Source organism: Bipolaris maydis (assembly GCF_028858645.1).
Source record: "Bipolaris maydis strain C4 unplaced genomic scaffold PSV08scaffold_14, whole genome shotgun sequence".
NCBI classification, from domain to species: Eukaryota; Fungi; Ascomycota; class Dothideomycetes; order Pleosporales; family Pleosporaceae; genus Bipolaris; species Bipolaris maydis.
In genome coordinates, this window is record NW_027093870.1 from 797,920 (window position 1) to 815,596 (window position 17,677).

General features: G+C 51.2%; 6 protein-coding genes across 6 annotated transcripts; 4 read left to right on the forward strand and 2 right to left on the reverse strand.

Annotated features, from left to right (window-relative positions):
• Window positions 1-698: 698 nt before the first annotated feature.
• Window positions 699-2,316, forward strand: PSV08DRAFT_251129 (uncharacterized protein; the record flags this gene model as incomplete). The annotated part of the gene is made up of 2 exons (XM_014225230.1): window positions 699-891; window positions 947-2,316. The coding sequence occupies 2 exons, from the start codon at window positions 699-701 to the stop codon at window positions 2,314-2,316; spliced, it is 1,563 nt and encodes a 520-aa protein (XP_014080705.1).
• Window positions 2,317-3,092: 776 nt separating this feature from the next.
• Window positions 3,093-3,863, reverse strand: PSV08DRAFT_365409 (uncharacterized protein; the record flags this gene model as incomplete). The annotated part of the gene is made up of 1 exon (XM_014225231.1): window positions 3,093-3,863. The coding sequence occupies one exon, from the start codon at window positions 3,861-3,863 to the stop codon at window positions 3,093-3,095; it is 771 nt and encodes a 256-aa protein (XP_014080706.1).
• A 191-nt stretch (window positions 3,864-4,054) lies between these two features.
• PSV08DRAFT_412063 (DNA repair protein endonuclease SAE2/CtIP C-terminus-domain-containing protein) lies at window positions 4,055-6,839 on the reverse strand. Its single transcript, XM_014225232.1, has 4 exons — window positions 6,680-6,839; window positions 6,601-6,633; window positions 6,319-6,554; window positions 4,055-6,240 (listed from the first exon to the last, which is right to left on the reverse strand). Exons 1-4 carry the CDS (start codon window positions 6,777-6,779, stop codon window positions 4,198-4,200), a joined length of 2,412 nt encoding a protein of 803 aa, XP_014080707.1. The 5' UTR covers window positions 6,780-6,839; the 3' UTR covers window positions 4,055-4,197.
• A 162-nt stretch (window positions 6,840-7,001) lies between these two features.
• PSV08DRAFT_229689 (uncharacterized protein) lies at window positions 7,002-8,868 on the forward strand. The gene is made up of 2 exons (XM_014225233.1): window positions 7,002-7,177; window positions 7,231-8,868. Exons 1-2 carry the CDS (start codon window positions 7,026-7,028, stop codon window positions 8,717-8,719), a joined length of 1,641 nt encoding a protein of 546 aa, XP_014080708.1. The 5' UTR covers window positions 7,002-7,025; the 3' UTR covers window positions 8,720-8,868.
• A 258-nt stretch (window positions 8,869-9,126) lies between these two features.
• PSV08DRAFT_365412 (uncharacterized protein) lies at window positions 9,127-11,059 on the forward strand. Its single transcript, XM_014225234.2, has 4 exons — window positions 9,127-9,448; window positions 9,525-9,552; window positions 9,612-10,125; window positions 10,177-11,059. The coding sequence occupies exons 1-4, from the start codon at window positions 9,240-9,242 to the stop codon at window positions 10,800-10,802; spliced, it is 1,377 nt and encodes a 458-aa protein (XP_014080709.1). The 5' UTR covers window positions 9,127-9,239; the 3' UTR covers window positions 10,803-11,059.
• Window positions 11,060-12,624: 1,565 nt separating this feature from the next.
• On the forward strand, window positions 12,625-17,184 carry PSV08DRAFT_380545 (uncharacterized protein; the record flags this gene model as incomplete). Its single annotated transcript, XM_014225235.2, has 4 exons — window positions 12,625-12,843; window positions 12,961-13,058; window positions 13,112-15,160; window positions 15,207-17,184. 4 exons carry the CDS (start codon window positions 12,625-12,627, stop codon window positions 16,921-16,923), a joined length of 4,083 nt encoding a protein of 1,360 aa, XP_014080710.1. The 3' UTR covers window positions 16,924-17,184.
• Between the last annotated feature and the right edge of the window lie 493 nt (window positions 17,185-17,677).

The following is a 17,677-nucleotide window of genomic DNA, read 5'->3' on the forward strand; positions in this document are numbered from 1 at the left end:
TAAAGTTGAAGTTCAAGTAGAACTACCCTCGAATAGTTCATTGTAACTTCCGCATTTGTGCTAGCGCGGACCTTAGCTTCTAACGTACATGCGGCGGATCTGCACCAGGATACGGACATCTGCTACACTACGCCACTTGGTTCCGGCACAAAACTTCCACTTCCGCGTCTGCGCCTAGCAATGTGGATTTTTGTGTTTGTGGGCTCTCGGCATTAGTGTTTTCTAGACGCTGCCAGTGTGAGCTGGTGGTGCCGCTTGGAGGACCTGCATCAAAACAGAACGGTCAAACACACTTCCGGCTGCGCTTGGCAGCTGATGACAGGAGGCAGAATTCTAGATGCGTGTCGAGAACGGCATCAGTGTCGTTCCCGAAGTATTGGCAAGGAGCTTGGCGAGGGTCCTGTCGTTCCCAAACCTTCCGCAAATATGAATGGTGCAGGGGATCTGAAGCTGTGCTCTAGCGCATGCCTGATACACGTGCGAAGTGTGTCAGCGCTCTTGGGCTCGGCTTCTTCTACCCTGCGAAACAAATACGTCTTCCTTCGCTGCTCTGCTGTCCAAACAACTTTCCTCTACCTCTCCATCTTCTCACGCGCGTGTGTATAAACATCTAGACGCATCCACGCATACCCCGATTCCTTGAAACTTGGAACCAGATCAAGATCGATTTAGATTCAACCCGCACTAAAGGAGACAGGATGCCGAAGACTGCTGTCTTCACCACTATTACGCCGCTTCCGGCTGGCATCACAAGGAAGAGCGTGATAGACATGTACCATGACCACTTGGCTATGATTGACTTGAACCCGTTGGTTGTAGAGCGGTTCATGTGCAAACCTCCTTCCTATGCGCCCACTGATGAGTACTGGGCCATGTGGTACACAATCAAGGGTAAACCCCCTCTCACCAGCCCCCTATTATTGTACCCAAGACTAACGATTACAAGACAAGGTCTCATATCTACCAGGCGGTCTGGCTACTGGTTCAGTATCATATCACGCTTGCTTCAACGACACAGCCGATGGCCTCTTCACACATGTATACGCACCATTGGGTCTCGACATCCAATCAAAGTGGACTGTAGGAGGAAGGCTACCCGGTGAACCAAAGCTTCCCGCCGAGCCTGACCTAAGAACACCAAGGAACGGACTATATATTCGGGAAGATGTCAGGATGACATGCTCAGCACTGCTATTGAGCTTCGTCAAGAGGACTTTCAAGGACTCACATGGCAAGCTAGTCGACAAGCTGGTTGAGAGGGCACATATTCTCGAGGCAGACTTTGCAAACCAGAGACTGCGAGCTCTCCGCAACGTCGACCCAGGTGAGCGCATGGGTCATGGCGACATCTTCATCGCACCGCCACCGGACTACCAGCTTTCCCCAAGCCACCTTCAAGTTCCCTCGCCACGCTACATCACACATACAAGGAGCCAGAGCGATCCTATACTCTCTCCTGGCTTCTCCTCTTCCTCGACATTGAACAACGATCAGGTCGAAAGTCCTTTCAGAGAAGGCGAGAGCCCATCCAAGCAAGCCGACAGTCTGTTAAAGCCAGAAAGCCCCTTCCAGCAAGGCGAGCGACCTATTTCTTACACCATCGTACGGGAAGAGAAGGAAGTCTCTACCTCTGCACCAGAGCACAACTCCTACCTTCTACCAGCGACGACCTACGACGGCGGATTCTCCCAAAGAAAAGCCAGACCAGCATCGCTGGGCCCTGCTAGCCCACGCGAGAGGCTTCCTGAAACCCCTCTTTCTCAGGCGATGCTCTCACCGTTACCTGTCAGCCCCCGAACACCTTACCACCCATCACCTTTCGAGCCCACCTCGGCATTCCTCGCACCGCAAATCTCCTACACCCCCGAGGAGCGCCCAATCTCCTTCACCTTCCCCTTCGACCCCAAGCAGCCCTTCGACCGCAAGTCCAACTCCTCAGTTTCCCACTCCAACGAGAACAACCTCCTCAGCGACATCGACGACGCAATCGATGAATTCATGTACACATCCCCTTCTACCACATCCCATTCAAGCATATACCAACTCCTGCCCGCCACCACCTACTCGCCCGAGCCTACCCTCTCAAGCGCAAGATACAGCCCGAAGGAGCCCACTCTCTCCAGCGCGACTTACTCGCCCGAACCCATGCTTTCGAGTGCAAAGTACATCCCTGAGCGCACTCTTCCCAGTGCAAAGTACGATCCCAGACATGAGCGCAAGGACTCGGCCATGCCTTCTCAGTGCAACTCGGAAGATGAACGCCCGCCTGTCCCGCTCAAAGATGAGAAGTACCGCAAGGGAAGCATTCGCGTGTAGTGGCCAAAAGCCGCAGTGTATACTACTAGACTGGCACTCTTTTTCTTTTCTTTTTTTTCCCTTTGTTCACTTTCCTACCATCTCCTTTCCTTTCCTTATCTCTGTTCATGAGTCCATGTTCATATTTCCATACCTTTTTCTTTCCTATTTTTTGTCTGGCACTGGCTTAAAAGCACGCAAGGTGTTCAAGGTTGGGGACAAGAAGTCTTTTGTTCAATTTGTTGTATTATTTTTTCTTGGTTTGAAGGCGTTTTTTTTTTTTTTTGCAAAGTTCTATATACCCGCCATATACGTATGTGTGTGACCTATTTGGCAGATTTCCTCTTTTTTTTCTTATGTAGCGAATATCAACAGATCAAAGTCTAAGATGCGGAAGCAAAAAAAACCCCCCACTTATTATTCATTGCAATGTGTCCAACAGAGTGAAATAAGAAAGGTTAATTTACATAACAAGGCGAAATCTAGCCTAGTGTTACAAAGTGTCCTTTAAGGTACATCCAAGCTATACTGTGCATAGGGGTCCAGCCGAACAGTTCAATTCTCCAGGGAATATCCCAACCACAAAGTGAAACAGTATACAGCCCGCTAATGCAAAGATCCCTTCCAGGATATCCAAGCCACAAAACTGCGGCGAACCCAGCCCGCTGCCCCGAATCTTCTCCAGGGAACATCCCAAGCCACAAATCCCAAGCCACAAAAACTAAGCTCAAGCTCATTCAGTCTGCTGTGCTAAATCCCTCTCCTAAAACACCCGCTTATCGGGTCTCGAATACAATCTACATATACCCCATGACCCACTTCAAAGGCCCCTCCCACTCCGCCGCCGTCTCCCGCGAAAAAGCCGGCACCTTTCCCTTTCCACTGGTGCTTTCGATACGCTTGACCAGCTCGGCCGTTATTCGGAGGAGAATACACGAAAGCACATTGATTTTCATGCCAGTGGCGAAACCCGTAGCGTCGTTGAGGTAGTAAGTGTCCACACGGGATGCGACGGTGCGCATGAAGGAATGTAGGAGGGTGGAAGAGTGGAGAGGGGGTTTGGTGGCTAATTCATCTTCATCGTCTTCATCGTCTTCTTCTTCGTGAACAGTGCTGTCCGCCCTCGAGACAGACCGACGATGCTCATCAAGCAACCAGAAAACCTTGTACCAAGTGTCTTCGAGTAATTCCATGATTTCCTCGTTAGTGAAGAAGACTTCGGCTTCTCCTTCTTCCTCCTCGTCCTCGTCCTCGTCCTCGTCCTCTTCCTCATCTTCTCCATCAGAAAAATCATCATCGTCATAGTACTCGTTGTCGAGAACAAAGAGTTGCCTCCTGCATGTTGGGCAGGAGTTGACCCCTTTGGTGCGCAGCCATTGGGTGATGCAGGGTTTGCAAAAGACGTGTTTACAGCTTTCTTTGTCTGAGAAAGTTACTGCACACCCATCGGGGGAGGACGAGAAAGGTTCTCTGCAGATTGTGCATTCTGCGGTCATGTATGATGAGGTGGTGGTGGGGTTGATGAAGAAGAAGAGGAACTCTTCGCGGGTGTACATTTGTTGAGACATGGTTGTTGTCATGTGTGTAAGGTATTTGAACCTGTTCTTGGTGTGGCCTTGATGCGGCTTTGGTGGTGATGTAGTGGTGCTTTGGTATAGCTTGGGTATGGTGTGTATGGTGAGGAAGTGGTGTTCTGTGTGGTGTGAAGTATATCTAGCTTGGAGTGTAAGAGCACTATAGATGGTCGACTTGATATATGAATAGGAGTAGACAGCCCCATGTGTCAATGTCTACCATTGGCGCAGTCTTTACTATGGTTAACAGGAGCATAAATTCATGTTAAAATCGTAACCACGGTTCACGTATGGTGCCCTCCACTCGGAGGGCTTCTGAATAAAACTCTTACTCATCTCTGAAAATCCATTTGCCGCCCCTTCTGTTCGCCTCAATCCACCGTTCGTGTGTTTCCAATCTCTCTTGTTCTTTCGCACGTGCCCGATCCTCCTCCCGTTCTTGGGTTGTTGGAAAATCCACCCTCCAGAAGCCTGGTGGCGTCCTTCGTCGCTGGTAGGCTTCACGATGCTTCCCTGATTCTTTCGCCATTTTCCTTGTTCGTGCTTGTAGCACTAGCTCCTGTCGTTCCTCGGATGACATCTGCGTCAACTGTAATTTGCTGTAAGCCTCTCCGAGGTAGTCTTCCAGCAAAGCCTCTTCTTGTGAGGCACTAAGAGGTGCTTGAGCCGCTGCAAAAGTTCGGAAAGTGGACCCACAACATTGTGGGTTTGTACAGCCAGGGAGACACATGCGATCTCCACGTTTACGAACAGTTTCAGAGAACGCGTAGCTGTAGCCCTGATTGTAAGCTGGGTTTGGCTTGAAATCTTGAATACCAAGTTCTGTGACCGGTTTTTCTCGTAGAGGGACTTGTTCTTTGGATGACGAATCACGTTTCTTTCGAGCACTTGAGCGTGTCTCTGGCGGCTTCATTGTCCAGATTGGGCGATCCGGTGTTGGATCTTCACGTGAATCCGAACGACGTTTGGATACTGACTGAGCCGATTTCTTCTCAAGACCAGGGGTATATGTGGTGTGGGACGAGCTTGATGGGGTAGAAAACTGCCCAATCTTGACCTTGGTTGGGCCTGTTTGTAGGGTCTTCGATTGCGCTTTGGAGGGTGATTGGAGATCTTTCAGATCTCGAAACCTCTGGTTCATTCGCGCCCGGGCTGAGGTAGGTGGTAGCCGTAGCTCACTGTCTAGAAAGGGCAGTGTTTCATTAGACTCTGATAAAGATTCATGCTTTTGTTGATACCGGGACCCCGTGTTCCTTGAGCGTTTGTTCGGTGGCTCCTCAGAAACAGTGTTCACTATGTTTGGATCGATGGATTTTAGGACATTGGTCTCTATCTGAGTTGGCTCCATGGGCTCACTAAAGGCTCGAGTCTCCGTGCTGGCGACTTCTGGAAGCATAAGGGATTCTGTGGTCAGCCTTACTGGATTATTTGGCATAAGGACCTGATCAATTTCATTCTCTGATTTGATCTCTTGTGTTGATGGTGCGCTATTGCATCTTCGCCGTCGAGGTGTCTCTGCGCTGGTGGCAGGGATTGATAGTCGCCTTCGGTTATGACGAGGTGTCTGAAGCAAGTTGGATGCAGGATCATCCAGGTCCATCGTCGCCTCATAGTGGAGTAGCTTGTATGCAGAGACCGGAGGGCTACTGCACTGTTCTTCTTTCACACGGTACGGCCTAACAGGTGTGCCATCCGATAACCGGTCTGCATAAATCTCGAATCTAGAAGTGGTCGGTTCTCCACGTTTGCGTTTCAGTGACCTCTCTGATACAAACTCCGGCATGTCATCATCCTCATCTTCAACGCCTACTATCTGTTCATGCCGAGTCATTGATTCATCGCGCTCATCCACTGTTGTCTGACTCGAACTTGGATGAGTCTGCTGACGGCTGTCGTGATCTGAAGTTATCCGTTGAAGTTTTGATAGCTTCGAGCCGTTGATGCGAGGCCGTGGCTTTGGTGTGATGTCTGCATTTTCGGATGGATCGTGTTCACCCAAAACCGAATCCAATGTCGTCGTCGACTGATGCGCAGTTCCTTCAGGGGCATGGGGAACCATGAGAGCGGGGGAGGAACGCCCTAAGTCGGTGAGAGTTGGAGATAGCCTGGGTGTAGCCGTACTCCGAGGACTTGAAGGGATATTGGGTTCATCCCCTGGAGAAACACGGCTGGCAGGTGATTGCAGCCTTGCTGGCTCGACTCGACTTTGGAACTTATGTTTCCGCTTTCCCGATTGCCGATCCGCATACTCTTGCCATGCGCGTACACTCTCTTTCATGTCTTTGTTCTTTTGCATGACTGTAGCATTCTTCCGCTGCAGATACTTCACCTGCTGAGTGGCATCGCTATACTTCTTGCTTAGTTGGCTGAACTTTTGGGCAAGGTCGTGATATTCATTGTCTGTGATTGTCGTCCCGACGTCTTCGATTGCCTTTTCCTCAGCTGATACTGATGGGGCAGCTTCTGCATTGCGTCTGGCAAGTTGCTGTTTCAATTGCTCATTTTCTTCGACTAGGCGGCGATGCTCTTCCACTGAAATACTTTGTGAAATGGCCCCTTTCTCGCCTTGGATAGTACTTTTAGTCTGGGCTTGGTCTCTCAGTTGAGCGTTCTCACTAGAAAGACGCGCCGACTTCGAAATCTCATTATTCAGATGTTCCAGCAGTGCCTCATGGCTCTTTTCCTCTGCTGACATCAGTAATGGTTGCGCCGCAAGTGTGGCATTACGCACTCTCTTTCAGTTGATTCTGATGTCTCTCTTCCCCTGAAGCGCAATTAGATATTACTGGCGCAACTAGGATCATACGTACTCTTATTCCACTCTTTCTCGAGACTTGGCTGAATGACCTCATCGTAGACACGCGACCACAGCGCTTTGTTCTGCTCTACCCAGATTGTGAAGTCTGCCATCTCTCGCACAAAGAATATTGCATGAATTAGGATCGTGGTCACTCAGGTAAACTTAAACATGCTCACGTCCGAACGCGGCTGGGGATGTGCAAGGGAATTAGGCGGCAACGTCCAAAGAAGCGCGCTAGTGCCAACGCGTAATCACGAGTGTCTCACCGCACGGACACTGGTACGCGATAACGATAACGGTGGAACAATCACTGCCGAGGCTCGTTCGCCTTCGCCGCCGACTTGACACTCTCTATTATGAAGCGTGCGCACGATGGGGATGACGACAACGAGCCTCCAACCAAGGTGCAACGGCTCTTGCACCCCGATCGGCTGTCTAGATTAAGCGAAGAGCTGCTGGTTCGTGTACTGTCATTTATCCCTGTACCGTCACTACTAGTATGCCAGAGGTACGTACGCCCTTCTGAAGAATCGAATCGAACCCGAACTAACTGTCGCGCAGAGTATCGAAACGGTTCAGCCGCCTGTCTTTGGATTCTGAGCTTTGGAAGGCAGCCTACTACCGCACATTCGTTCTCCCACGGGCATCTCGCATACCCGGTATTAAAGACCCTGCCAACCCTAATCGACTACACTATTCCTCTCGGTTGTCAAAATGGCTGGAAGACAGTTATCTTGTCAAGGATGGGAAAGAAACAAACTGGAAACAGCAATATCGTTTACGGCATAATTGGACAAGAGGTAAATGCGCCGTCAGTGAGATTGTCGTCGCCGAACGACCACCAGATCCACCTCTTTTGGTAATGATGTCGAACAGCGTCGTCTATGCGGCAGATTCATTATCAGGTCTCCGGGCTTGGAGCTCGAAGGATGATCGCGAGCTACTAGCATCCACAGAACTCCATGGGGAACCACATGCACCACAACTACCCATATCTATGGCTATAGACGCCTCTGGAAAAGAGGGCAATGAAGAGAGGGTAGCCATGGGCTTCGAGGATGGTTCATTCTCGATATACGCACTGAAGAGGGATCGCAAGAGATTCCAAACCCTGTTTACTCATCCACCATCTACCAATGGGATGTTATCCGCACTGGCGTACTCGTCGCCTTACTTTCTTACCATGACTGAAGATCATCTCCTTTCTCTATATGCTTTCGAAGGGACACCAAATACGCATGGCGAATTGGAGCCTCCTAAACTTCTGTACTCCCTCCGGTCACACACTGCATGGCCGCCCGTCTCTCTTTCACTGAGGATGAATGCGACAAGCATGACTGCAGCCATTGCATACTCTCTTCCAACCTATCTGTCTGGCTGGACTGTCGGTGTACAAGAACTGATACTTTCTCACAAAGGAGAGCTTCTAGAGTCAAGGTTGGCTACTGCAGCGGATGAGCATTCATTTACACTATCTGCGTATCGTTCTCCGTCTTCCTGTCCAGTACACACATCCTCAGACAATGCAAGGGATGCATCTGTCCCTAATGGACCTAGCAGATCGAAGCCGACCTCGATGTCGTATTCGCATCCTTACCTCCTTGTGGCGCACCCGGACAATACTTTATCGTTGTACTTGGTTCGATCAACATCTTCGGCGCTCTCAATCAGTTCTGGAAACCGGCTTTGGGGCCATACGTCCTCCATTTCTGGCGCCCACGTCGGAATGCGCGGTAAGGCCGTGTCAGTCAGCAGAATTGGAGACGAACTCCGCGTCTGGGATTTAGAAGGTGGTATGAACTCTTCTGCAAACCGAAAACGCTCAAGGAACGGGGAGTTGAGTGTGCGCATACAGCCGTGGAAAGTTGGTGAAGCAGACAGTCAAAACGATGCTTCCGGAGGGGAGAATGGGCTACGCTTTGCACTTGACCAAGGCTTTGATGACTCATCAGTCAGTCGAGGATGGGTTGGGTTTGATGAGCAAAACGTTGTCGTGTTGCGAGAGAAGAGTGAAGGCAGCCAAGCACTTGTGGTTTATGATTTTACATAGGATCTCATGGAGTTGCTGTTGGACCGACGGTGTGATACCTCAGTTTGCGTCATATACTCTATTGTGAGTTGGATTGTATTTCCATGCAAATTTGTCTACATAATTTCATGTCTTGCTTCTTTATCAAATATGATTCAGCAATCGATCAGCATTGACTGCTCTCCGCGTGGCGAGTATGTGTTGCTTGGAAATACGTACAGCTTGGAAGGTTTCAAGCATTTTGGGCATAGACGCGACCTATGATGAGCTTTTTGTATATGCAGGCAGCAGCTGTGATCTTGGGCGGGTGTTTGCTTATTGTATACTACACGTTCAGAGCCCGAGGGGGTGCGTCATGCCCACGAGGGCGCTAGTGCCCACGCTAATTTCGCTGTTACGTTGAGGGCGGGCGACCATGTGCCCAAACCATCCACTTCAAACTCACACGACAAACAAGCTCGAATTCATCTTCAAATTCAAATACGCGACTCACGTGTAGAAGTCACTTAAATCATCAGAATCTGCACAATTGAATACTGCAATGGCCTCGGAGGTAGTCAACAAGCTGCAGAACCTGGTAACAGGGGAGTCCAAGAGTGCTCGCAAGAAGAAGGGCAAGCAGGAAGGAGCTACTGCAGTACCAGCCGCACCCGAAAAGACAGCGTCTGAAGCCGGCGCAGGTGGCTCAGAGGCTGCAGGCAAGGCCAATGGCGCAGACAGCGACAACTCGTACCTCCGCGAGATCCAGAAGTAAGTTGCAACTCTCCACATTACAGCCAGATTCCCCATTAGCAAAGAAGCCGCCCGCTAACAGCCAGGCGCATAGAAACATCCGCAACATCAACAAGAAACTGGTAAGATCAGTGTGCCCCTTTACCCCTCCCACTAGCCTATGCTAACGTCGCATGTGTAGAGCGCCACTCAAAAGGTCGACTCAATAATCGCAGCCAACCCTGGCGTCTCCCTCGACGAGCTCCTCGCCTCTCGCAAGATCAACGCCGACCAAAAGGCCCAGGCTGAGAGGAAACCAGGCCTTCAGGCTCAGCTCGCACAGTATGAGGAGCAGTACACCAACTATAAGAAGTACGGTGATGAGCTCGAGGCCAAGTTCGCCAAGGAGAAGGAGCTTCTCTCCAAGACACACTCTAGTGAACTCGAGACATTGAGGGAGACTATCAAGGCTGAGGCCAAGTTGGAGCAACAGAGGATTGTCAAGGAGAAGCTCTTGACCCTGTCCCGCTTCTTGAGAGCTGCTGCCGCACGTCGCCAATTAGAGGATGACGATTCGGATCTCACAAAGGCTTTTGAGGGCGCTCTTCTTCAGGTCTACGGAGGAGATGCCGCTGCTGTCATGGCAGCTGAGAAGCTGATTGACGGTGCGAGCGACGGCGTACCATCAACTGAGGGCGTTGTACTGGGCATCACTTGTAGGTTATGGAGAATCATGTGCAAGATCCAAACGAGCTGACTGTATATAGATTCTCAGGTGAAGCAAGCCGCGCTTGAGGAAGCTCCCTTCGCTGCGGAAGAAGCTTGGGTAGATGATGTTGCGCAACACCAAGCTGCCCCTCCTGAGGCTGTGTCCGACCCAACCATCGCCAACGCCGGACTTACCGAGATGGAGGCTGGCGCAAAGCCTGTTACTGAAGCTGTGGCGGAGCCTTCAGAGGTACCGGCAGCAGCCAACGTTGGAACAGGCTCGGCGAATGCTGCAGCTCAGGCCCAATGGGACAAGCAGCAGACCGGAAGCGATGACCCTCTGACTGAATCTTTCGAGATAGTCCCGCGAGACCCCGCCGAAACCGAGACACCACACGCTGCCGCTGCTGCCCCCAACAGTACCCAGAGTTGGGCTGACGACACTCCCGAGCAAGGTTCGGCGCCCGCAGGCCCTGCGGCTGCTAACGACGGCTTTTCTGAAGTCCATCACAGCCGTGGCGGTCGGGGACGAGGAGGTCACGGTGGTGGTGATCGCGGGGGATACAGGGGTAGGGGCCGAGGTGGACCCCGCGGTGAATTCCGTGGTGGCCGTGGCCGTGGCCGTGGAGAGTTCAGGGGAGGACGTGGCGGTTTCCGTGGTGGTCCCCGAGGCGAATCATCGTAAAGCAGGAATATAGTATTCCTGTGAAAAGGCTCGTACACGCAGAAAAAAGTTGCTTGCGCAAAGGGTTTGGATGCTCTTGCATGGAATGTCTGGGCAGAATGAGTTATGAAGAGCTGATAGGCGTAATGTACAGCCTAGTGGATTTGGTAGCATAGCATCGGTGCATAGGATCTCTATTTCTTCGGGTATGGGACACTGTACTATATTCTGGGGGATGATCTGGCGCTCAAAAAACATGGCTTGTACGATTGTCTTTAATTTGGTCTACTTGTCCGTGAGGTGCTTTTCTGCTTATTGTGAGAGGCCTATGGATTGGAGGGGTAAGAGGAGTTTGTGACTTGGCATTGAAGCATGGGCAAACGATGACGATGACGGCTCGGCTTGCCCCTGGCAGTAGCGGCGTGTCGATCCGGGGAAGATGCATGGGGGATGTGCTGGCTTGCTCAACGACTCCGATTGGCGAATGCGAGTACGACGAGTCGGTGTGGAGTTGGCAGCACGCACCCTGCCATGACTAAAGACTATTGTCCTTGTCACGCCCCACGTGGAGGAGACCAAGATAGGGCCAGTGCAGCCTACCTAAGTGACAATACCCTTCGCTTTTGCTTTGGGTTTCTTCACCAAAAAGCCCTGTAACAGAGAGGTCTAGTAGTGGTGGGCTTGACCAGAGTCCTGAACAAAACCAGCACTGCGTAACTGGAGGCTGCAAGAGCTTGTAGTAGTCTCAAAATTTAGCTGAGCTTGACTAGATATCTTGGTTCTATTTAAAAGGATGCACAATCATTGCCTCAAGTTGTCGATGCTGTGGTGTGATGAGTTTATCCCGGTCATTGTGGTGCCGCTGGGCAGTCCACCAACACTGACATACGGCCCATGCGACTATTGACGCATGCACATACATGAATAGCGAAAAAAGCACATGCCTTTTGCAAAGACCTTCTGCCGAGTACGAGCCTGTTCCGCATACGGGTGGGGTGTAGTCTTGCAGTGCCGTGACGGACGAACTAGTGGGTTTTGCAACCGTTGAGATGGGCGCCAGTCAGAAAAGCTTAACCCCTAAATCCAGGTACACTGTTTCAAGCTTACCATGCGTCCAAGACGAAGAGTTTGACTGTGAAGCCAATTGCTGCAATGCGCATGATGCACAACTGACGCTTGAACAATGTGCTGAAGTTTATTGGCATACTGCCTGCATCTAACCACGGATGTCTGGAAAGGAAACCCTGGCAGGCTGGTCGCTGACAAGGCTGCTATCTTATCAGATCAGATTCACAGATGTGACCTCGGATGACGTGCATGCCGCTTGGAGTCGCACATGATCTACTACATCTCGCGCGTTACTTCGTTCAGGAACCTCTCTATACCCGACAGCAAACAGCCAGCCCCGTCTCCACCTTCTTCAGCCCTGTAACGCATAGTGAAAGCGATAGCGGCTACATCCCACGCCTTTGCCTGGGTGGTAAAGGTGGCTCGATCATCAGTCGACAAGCCGGGGTCTATGCACGCTAATTACTAGCTGGGTACGTGCACAGACCGCGAGACTGCAACCTCCTCATTCTTGCACACCTAGCCTCCTGGCGTTCTCAGCCGTCTACCAGCCCCGACAACTTGCGATTTCGCCATCTGACAACACCAGAAGCCCGAGAGACCTTCTGCGCTACCGGCAAAATTGTTGCGGAGCTAATAGATTTACGCGCGCCCTCCGTGGCGGAAAAGCGACCCATGTTGACCACATCGTCTCCGCAACCCTAATCATCAGTCGCCAACGACCTCCTCTCTCTTCTGCACAGCAAAACTCTCTTGTGCGACGATTGCCTTTACCATGGAGGCGCCGCAAGACGTCGTGCCTTCGGTCGAGGCACCGCCTATCCCGCAGGATGACGCCACCAACAAGCCGGCTCTGACGCCGCCCACGAGCGAAGACAACGATAAGCGTTTTGAGGATATGTCGTCGGAACTTTCAGACATTGATAGCGACGACGGCGAAGACATCGAGCCCGATCACTACTTTGAAGGGGGAAAGATACCCGTGTTCAAGCCGGTACGTCGCAAAGATGCACATGAGCTGCCCCAGAAAGCAATCGTGACGCGCGCCATGTCACTACAGATATGACGCACGCAAAAGCGGTTTCTATGGTACTGACTTTGCCCTCTACAGACAATGGACCAGTTTCGCAACTTCAAGCGCTTCATCGATAAGGTTGATAAATATGGCATGAAGTCGGGTATAATTAAGGTCATTCCGCCGTCGGAATGGTATGTCAACGCGATTGTTACCAACTACTCTTTGGAAACTAATGGCACAACAGGCGCGAATCCCTCCCTGACCTTACCGAAGCTGTCAAGAGCATCAAAGTCAAGAATCCAATCACGCAAGAGTTCAACGGGCAGCATGGCATATACACACAAGCGAACATTGAGAAGCAGCGATCATACAACCTACCAGAGTGGAGGGCAGTGACGGATGAGCCGCACCATCAGCCACCAGCCAAGCGAGGCGAGCGACGCAAAGCTGCCCCAGAGGTTCCCTCTCGAACCCGCTCCACAAGGGCCCAACCCGCACACTCAAAAAACGAAGATGCCTCACCAGCACCCAGGCGTGGACCTGGTCGCCCCACCCGGAGGCGTCAGGTGAAGAAGGAGCCTGTTGATGACGATGACGACGACGATGAGCCCATGGATGTTCCTCCTACACCCACGTCGCCTGGAAAGGAGGAGAAGAGGTCTTCAAGAAGAGTCAAGAAGGAACCCCGGGCCCCGACGCCTACCAGAGCACGTGGTCGACAGCCCAAAGTGGCTGATGAGAAGAAGTCTGTTTCATCTCGACGACTGAACAATAGGGGTGCCATGGCCGACCATGTTGACGAGGCTGCTTTTGAAAACTTTGACTACCGCCTGCCCGGCCTCGAGGAGTACACCGTTGAACGTTGCAAGGAGCTCGAGGATAACTACTGGAAGACTATCAATTACGGCCAACCAATGTACGGTGCAGATATGCCAGGTTCTCTTTTCGATGACAGCACAACGTCCTGGAATGTAGCAAAACTACCTAACCTCCTCGATGTACTTGGAACCAAAGTTCCTGGTGTCAACACCGCCTACCTATATCTGGGTATGTGGAAGGCGACGTTTGCCTGGCATTTGGAGGATGTGGATCTCTACAGTATCAACTACATTCACTTTGGTGCCCCCAAGCAATGGTACAGCATATCCCAAGAGGACGCCCGTCGCTTTGAAGCTGCAATGCAGACCATATGGCCAAATGATGCGAAGCATTGCTCGCAGTTTCTTCGTCACAAGACTTATTTGATCTCTCCACAGCGACTAGAGCGAGACTTCAATATCAAAGTCAACCGACTTGTTCACTACGAAGGCGAATTCGTCATCACCTACCCCTATGGCTACCACTCTGGCTACAACATTGGCTACAATTGTGCAGAGTCGGTCAACTTTGCAAATGAGTCGTGGTTGAGCTACGGTAGAATTGCAAAGAAATGCATGTGCGAATCTGACAGTGTTTGGGTTGATGTCAATGAGATTGAGCGCAAGCTGAGAGGTGAACCAACCCCAGAGTACTATGAAGAGACGGACGATGAAGAGGATGAGGATGATGGCACTGATCGTCTGCCCAGTCCTCCTGTTAGCGTTGCTGGAAAGACCAAAGCCAAAGCCAGCCGCAAGTCCACTGGCAACAAAAGGAAGAGAGGGAAGGAGGATCCCAAGGATTCATCACGGCCGAAGAAGCTCAAACGCATTCGCATTCGCATCCGGATCCCTGGTCGTGGTATGCCTTGTATCCTCTGTCCCAACGACGTCGAGTATGATGATCTGCTGCAAACCGACAATGGCATGAAGGCCCATCGCATCTGTGCTGACTACACGCCCGAAACGTACATTGTCAAAAAGAACGACGTTGAAACAGTGTGCAATGTGGCCAACATTGGCAAGGATCGTCTCGAACTCAAGTGCAACTACTGTCGGTCGAAGCGCGGTGCTGTCTTCCAGTGCTCCCAGAAGAAGTGCACCAGGGCTTTTCACGCCACATGTGCTGTAGCAGCTGGAGTACAGGTAGACCTTGGACCGATGCCTACATTTGACGAAGAGGGTACAGAGTACTTTTACGATGGCTACGACTTCCGATGCCGCTTCCATCGACCGAAAAAGAGGAACAACAAGACGGTCGACGTTGAAGCACTTGAGAAGGACAAATACGTCATGTCATACGGCAAGACCCTCAAACCCAAGGACGTTATCCAGTTCCAGTATGTGGGTGGTGAGATGTACCAAATCTACGGTGCACAGGTCGTGGAGAACAGGCCTGGTGAGCAGGCTGTTTTGGTAGACGTGCTGCCTGACGGGTATGTAAAGTGGACTCCAATTACACTGCTATGCTAACCTGTATAGTGATCGTGTCGAGGTTGAGTGGAAGTATATTTTGAAGCTTCATCCAGATGAATCACAGAGGTTGAAGCCATCTGCGAACGCTAAGCCACTACCAGAGCATCTGAAGGAAAGCGATGCGTCTCTCGACATCACCAATCGTACAGATGGTGTACCTGAGATGGGCGATCCTTTCCATGACCCTAACTCTGAACAGAAATGGGCTGAATGGTACACTGCTCCAGAGGTCACGCAGAAGTTGGCCAAGGTCGACCTGAGCAAGGAAGACCAGTTGTGGTACTATCTCGGAAAGTTGTCAACTGAGGCCAGGCCACAGTACACTGAGAACCCTGCGAAGCCGAGGAACAACCCAAAGAGCAACTTTCTCGATACTGTCAAACCTCCACCTCCTCCAGTGCCAGCATTCCATCGTGCTTCGTACCCGGCTTCCTATCCGCTCAAACCAGCACCTATTGCTGTACCCCCTGCGCAGCAATATATGTCGAATGGGCGGCCGTACAGTTACAAGCCAAAAGACCCAGTCGTGGCGCCTTTCAGATCACCAGTATATAATCCGGACACTCGCAAGAACCCTAATTCGCCCGTTGCACATCAACCAAACGTGAGTTATGATCATCGCATGCCACACGGGCAGTATGGCCAACAGTCAAACCAGGGCTATCTCTCGCATCGACCGCTGCATCCCTCTCAGCAACAAATGCAATATCACCCATATGTTCCTCCACAAAGCTACTCAACTGCTTCATGGAAGGCACAACCGGCAACATCTGGGCCGATGCTCAGCGGCGTTGAAAAGTATGCGCAAGCGCCGCCACAAACTAATGTCTTGCCACCATACCCGTATGCTCAGAACATTCGTCAATCGCCGTATTCACATGGTCAAGTACCAAGTGCAGCGCGGGCTTATGGTCCACCTAGCCGTCAGGCTCAAGGGCCATCGAATGGCCGCTCATCGATCTCAAGCATGCCGAGCAACCCTTCTGGGCCTCCCAAACCTCCAATGTACGCCGTCACACCCTCCTCTAACATCATTTACGCTGCCCAATCCCCCACTGAATACTTGTCCTATGTTATGAATTACCCCTACCTCAGAAACTGTTATCTACGGAGGACAAAAACTTACATATCACCCTATAGTCCGGACCATAGGATCGCCCCTGAGTGGATGCCAAAGCCTCCGGTATCAAGGACGAGTGGTACACCTACTACAATTGCACCGAAACCCGCAGCATCAACTGGGTCTACGCCTCCCCAAGGGTACTACGGACCACCGCCTACAGGCCCATCTGTACCAAAGCCATCAGCACAGTTTCAATCATCTGATGCTTTCCAGCGCGAAATGGCGCGGACAACGCAGACGACAGAAGCGCCAAAGTGGGAACAAATGCTTAAACAGCTGGCGACAACAACTGGCCCACCAAGCGAGCCTTCGGTGACTGCACCTTCAACACAAGAGCCACAGCCGCGCTATCCGCTCTCAGGTCCTCGTCCGAGCCTTTCTCAAGATTTACCTGCGAGCAAAGAGGAACCCGAAAGTAAAAAGCCGTCTCCAACACCACAAGAGCCGCTGCGACCGACGCCCAGCCCCATCAGCGATGATGGGAAGGGTGACGGCAAGGCTGATACTGCAGCTGCACCCAATCAAGAGAAGCCTGCACCGGAGCCATCGCAGCCCGACTCAAAGGTCCATGGCGCAGAAACATGGCGCTATTCGTCGTGAGGAGGTTTCTTCTGTTATGCCCTCTCAGTACGGCGGTCATTTCATGACAGGCTCGATAAAAACCATTGTAATGATGTGTATGATTATTTTGCTAAGTTATAATCGGCGTTTATCTGTTCGCGAAACCTTGCTCCCTTTCTTTTACTGCCATGCATGTAAATCCTACTGGTAAACCTTGTTTCATTGTGGATGAAGGTGGAATGCGGGGTTCTTTTTTTTCTTCTACCTATGGAAGTACGTATGTAAGATGCTATTCGTGAGGCTGCAGCTTGTGCCCAAGGAATCATAACTAGAACAGTAGTAGATGGGAGACTTTGCATTTCCACCGACTGAAGCGCTAAATGTCGTGAGATGCAAAACAATGGGAACCCAAGTTCATCCAGTGCATTACGTAACATCCATCCCCCTCCAAAATCCTCTTAGCCTCGCACTTGGGCTCATACTCAACCCGGTCTTTTCGCAAAGCGGGGCCCTAATTGATTCTTCCCCACAATCAACTCAATTCTCTGAATATAGTCCTTAAAATTTTGCCACATTCCATCGAGTACCTTCTCCGGTATGGTGTGTAAGTTCTACCTCAACAAGTTCCGCAACTTGCAAACAAAGAGACTAATAACAAATTCAGATCGGCTAGCATCCGTCGCTTTCATCGCTGGATGAAGAGCGCCCGACGAGAGCCGGGTAAGCACTTCCAAATCATCTCATAAATTATTCGCTTATTAACATCGACCTTAGGTTCGACTCCCGGTACCGG